Source organism: Chiloscyllium plagiosum, chromosome 6, assembly GCF_004010195.1.
Source record: "Chiloscyllium plagiosum isolate BGI_BamShark_2017 chromosome 6, ASM401019v2, whole genome shotgun sequence".
Lineage (NCBI taxonomy): Eukaryota > Metazoa > Chordata > Chondrichthyes > Orectolobiformes > Hemiscylliidae > Chiloscyllium > Chiloscyllium plagiosum.
The window spans coordinates 76,408,217-76,412,769 of record NC_057715.1 but is presented as its reverse complement, the minus strand read 5'-3'; the positions used below and the strand labels follow the sequence as shown (position 1 = coordinate 76,412,769).

At 39.5% G+C, this 4,553-nt stretch overlaps 1 protein-coding gene across 7 annotated transcripts in view; it reads right to left on the bottom strand.

Annotated features, from left to right (window-relative positions):
- Window positions 1-427: 427 nt before the first annotated feature.
- parp4 (poly (ADP-ribose) polymerase family, member 4) overlaps window positions 428-4,553 on the bottom strand; it is a 140,713-nt gene continuing 136,587 nt past the window's right edge. For 3 of the 7 annotated variants that reach the window (XM_043691878.1, XM_043691879.1, XM_043691880.1), the window contains 2 exons: window positions 2,917-3,049; window positions 428-779 (listed from right to left, as the gene is read on the bottom strand). In XM_043691878.1, coding sequence (XP_043547813.1) covers window positions 596-779; window positions 2,917-3,049 — 317 coding nt within the window. In that variant the 3' untranslated portion in view covers window positions 428-595. Of the gene's footprint in view, window positions 780-2,916; window positions 3,050-4,553 lie in introns of those variants that run through there. The other 4 variants (XR_006311927.1, XR_006311928.1, XR_006311929.1 and 1 more) reach the window with 3 other exon arrangements.

Sequence of the window (4,553 nt, the reverse complement as noted above, 5' to 3'; positions counted from 1 at the left end):
AGGGTTCTCTAAAGGTAAACATGCAGGTTGAGTCGTGATTAAGAAAGCGAATGCAATGTTGTCAATTATCTTAAGAGGGTTGGAATATAAAAGCACTGTTGTGCTACTGAGACTTTATAAAGCTCTGGTTAGGCCCCATTTGGAGTACTGTGTCTAGTTTTGGTCCCCACACCTCAGGAAGGACATACTGGCACTGGAGCGTGTCCAGCGGAGATCCACACGGATGATCCCTGGAATGGTAGGTCTAACATATGAGGAACGGCTGAGGATCCTGGGATTGTATTCATTGGAGTTTAGAAGATTAAGGGGAGATCTAATAGAAACTTACAAAATAATACATGGCTTGGAGAGGGTAGACGCTATGAAATTGTTTCTGTTAGGCGAGGAGACTAGGACCCGTGGACACAGCCTTAGAATTAGAGGGGGTAAATTCAGAACAGAGATGCGGAGACATTTCTTCAGCCAGAGAGTGGTGGGCCTGTGGAATTCATTGCCACAGAATGACATTTTGAATTGATTTTAATTGCTGAATATAACAAGGTTTATTAAACAGTTTGATTCTATTAATATTAAAGCATTCCTATGTTTAATCTTCTCAATTAAACAACTGCTGCAGTGGTGAATCTTTTTTGAGAGGATCAATCTGCAACAGTTGACGAGTAGCTGATTCCCAGTCCCTTCCTAGCTCCAAACGACTGCAGATGGCTGGATGCTGTCTGTCTGTTTTTCTAGCCCAAGTTATGGCTTTTTTTACATGTTCCGTTGCCCAACAAGTTGACCTGTAGAAGACAATTAAAGTTTTTAGGTCATATAATATTCAATAAAAATGCTGCACAAATTCACCTGCTGCAAAATGATTTCTTCATCAATTAATATACCACACTTGTAATATTCTTCATGATTGTCAACACTAATATGTAAAATTTGAAAGAAGTTCTACTTCATTAACATGGAAACTGACATTATGAAGATTGTGTAATTGAGAGATGCACTTTATGGGTCGCAATTGTTTTGTTCTTATGGAATAACATTGCCTGGTGTATGCTATGATAAATCCACACATAATTTACATGTAAGTAATATGTAGAAGTGTTGGAGAAAATTTTTATTTTGTAGAAATGTATAATATAGTGCATGTTTTCTTTAACACCAAATCTTTGCAAAGTTATGGTACTTTAGCTAGAGGAGGTGGCTCTGAAGTTGTTTGACATTGACCAAAATACAAAAATATTTTCCAAAATTAATCAGCTAGGGTTGGCCAAGGAATGTTGCAACTTGATCCATTGTTGTTGTATAGTCAACAGTCAGGGAAAAACCATTCTACATATAGTCCTGCATTAAAATCTGTTTCAGTTACAACTGCAAATCTATGGTGTTTGGGAGGTTGCTGGTGGTTCTTTCATAATATGTGAATGAGGAAAAAGGAGGAACATTTTGATGAGAAAGGCATGATGAATAAAGAATGAAACTGAGTACTAAACAAATATTGCAAATTCACAAGACGTACTACAGCAAAAGCTATGTGATAATGTAGATTAGATTCCCTACAATGTGGAAACAGGTCCTTTGGCCCAACAAGTCCACATTGACCCTCCAAAGAGCAACCCACCCGGACCCATCTCCCTCTGACTAATGCACCCAATACTGTGGACAATTTAGCTTGGCCAATCCATCTGACCTGCACATCTTTGGATTGTGGGAGAAAGCAGAAGCAGCCGGAGGAAACACTTGCAGACTCAGGGAGAATGTGCAAACTCCACATAGTCACCTGAGGCTGGAATCAAACCCGAGTCCCTGGTGCTGTGAGGCTGCAGTACGAACTACTGAGCCACTGTGCTGCCCTTGTAATAGCTATAAATATCACTTTAAAGCAGGCTGTCCTTTATTTTGGAGTTAGAAGATGTTGGTGCAAACTTTACTCCAGTAATTTGAACACATAATCTCAATTGGCATTTCAGAGCACTATTGAGGCTTTGCTGTACAGTTTGAGGAGAAATCTTTCAAATGAAATGCCACACTGAGGTCATGTCTATCCACATATTTGAAGGACAGCAGGGGATTTCATCTGGTGTCCTGGCAATTGTATATCCTTTAACTAAAAATGTGTTGTTTAATGGGCGGCACGGTGGCACAGTGGCACAGTGGTTAGCACTGTTGCCTCACAGCGCCAGAGACCCGGGTTCAATTCCCACCTCAGGTGACTGTGTGGAGTTTGCACATTCTCCCCGTGTCTGCGTGGGTTTCCTCTGGGTGCTCCGGTTTCCTCCACACAGTCCAAAGATGTGCAGGTTAGGTGAATTGGCCATGCTAAATTGTCCATAGCGTAAGGTAAGGGGTAAATGTAGGGGTCTGGGTGGGTTGCGCTTCGGCGGGTCGGTGTGGACTTGTTGGGCCGAAGGGCCTGTTTCCACACTGTAAAGTAATCTAAAGTAATCTAATCAGTGATAGGGAAATTCTGTAGTCAAACTGGTGAATTTCCTTCAGTTAACATCAGGGACTACATTTCGAAAGTACTTAATTGGCTACAATTTGAGAGATCTGGATTGTGAAGACTGCTTCATAATTTTTTTTATTTGGAAACGGAGGAACAAAGCAAAAAGTATCTTGGGTTTGTTTCAAAGAGTTTGATTTTTAGAAATTGGTCAGCATCAATAAAATATCCAATATTTTTTAACTTGAGCCTGGAATATTATGTAAGTGTACTTGTATGATAGCAAAAGATGAATTACTTGTCATAAATTTGCAGCAGAACTGAAAACTGCGAACTGCGATCTGCATTCCATACAAGAAATGCCCTAAGTGTTACTTTACAGTATATTGAAATTATAACTAATTCTACCAACCAATGATTTAAACTTACACTATTTATAACACTATAATTTCCCTATTAACAATCAATTTATATGTCATACAAACCCTGAATCCAGTGTCTGATCCAAACAAAGGAGGGATTTGAATTTAATCCCTTTCAACTGTTCAGTGAAACGAATCAACTGTAGGATCATGAGTGTAGCAATCAGCGATACAATCTCTTCAGCTGCTCGGTGACCTTTCAGAAGGATAAATATTTTCTAGTTAATGCTTACTTCAAAATCTAGTCTGAAAAGTTATTATTAAAAATCTGATTGTAATGGATGTCTGTCAAGCTTCTTAATATACAGAGAAATTCCACCCAGAATTTTCACTGAATATTAGCCAATATATATCATTTGATGCAAACAGTGAGAATGAGAAATTACCATCTTAAATTAAGCTACCAAATAAATGCTACTAACACAAACAAAACTGGTGAGCAATTAATTAGTGTTTAGATAGGTAAACATCTATAAAAATGAATGTACATTGCACTATTACTGCACATGACAAGTGTAGGATCTTGGCACAGATTCCAGAAACTCTCATGCACTATTCCTTTACAACAGATTTCTGACATAATGACGTGAAATATTCTAATATAAAAGGTACTGCTTCTCCTTCTGTGATTTCTGTGATTACTGATGTTACTATGCATTACTCATACAATCAACTGACTAAACTGACTTTATTATACGGAGAAAGTGACTGAAGGAGAAGCACTGCCTTTATATTGGAATACACATGTCATGATGTCATATAGCTGTCGTAAAGGCATAATGCATGTGGGTTTCTGGATTCTGTGCCAAGATTATTACACTTGTCATGTGTAATAATATTAAATAGTGCAGTGTACATTCATCAAGAAGAGTTTTCTGACAGACAATAAACATGTATTATTATAGATGTATATTATTATAACAGAGATGTGGGTTTCTCAGAGCAGGAATAGTTGCTGGATGTTCCAGGGTTTAGAACATTTAAAAAAGAACAGGGAGGGGGGAATAAGAGGAGGGGTGTAGCACTGCTAATCAGAGAGGGTATCACAGCTACAGAAGTTACCATTGTCGAGGAGGGTCTGCCTACTGAGTCAGTATGGGTGGAAGTTAGGAACAGTAAGGGAGCGGTCACCTCATTAGGGGTTTACGACAGGTCCCCCAATAGCAGCAGGAAGATTGAAGAAAGCATAGGACGGCAGATTTTGGAAAAGTGTGAATGTAGTAGGGTTGTTGTAATGGGTGACTTTAACTTTCCCAATATTGATTGGAACCTCCTTCAAGCAGATGGTTTGGAAGGAGCTGTTTTTGTAAGGTGTGTTCAGGAGGGTTTCCTAACTCAGTACATTGACAGGCCAATGAGGGGAGAGGCCATTTTGGATTTGGTGCTTGGTAATGAGCCGGGGCAGGTGTCAGATCTTGCAGTGGGAGAGCATTTTGGTGATAGTGAACACAACTGCCTCACATTCTACACAGCTATGGAGAAGGAGAGAAGCAGGTACAATGGGAGGATATTTAATTGGGGAAAAGGAAACTATGATACTATCAGACGTGAGTTGGGAAGCATGGATTGGGAGCAATTGCTCCATGGAAAGGGCACTATAGACATGTGGAGATTGTTTAAGGAACAGTTGTTGCGAGTGATGCATAAGTGTGTTCCTCTGAGACAGGCAAGAAGGGGTAAGATAAAGGAACCTTGGATGA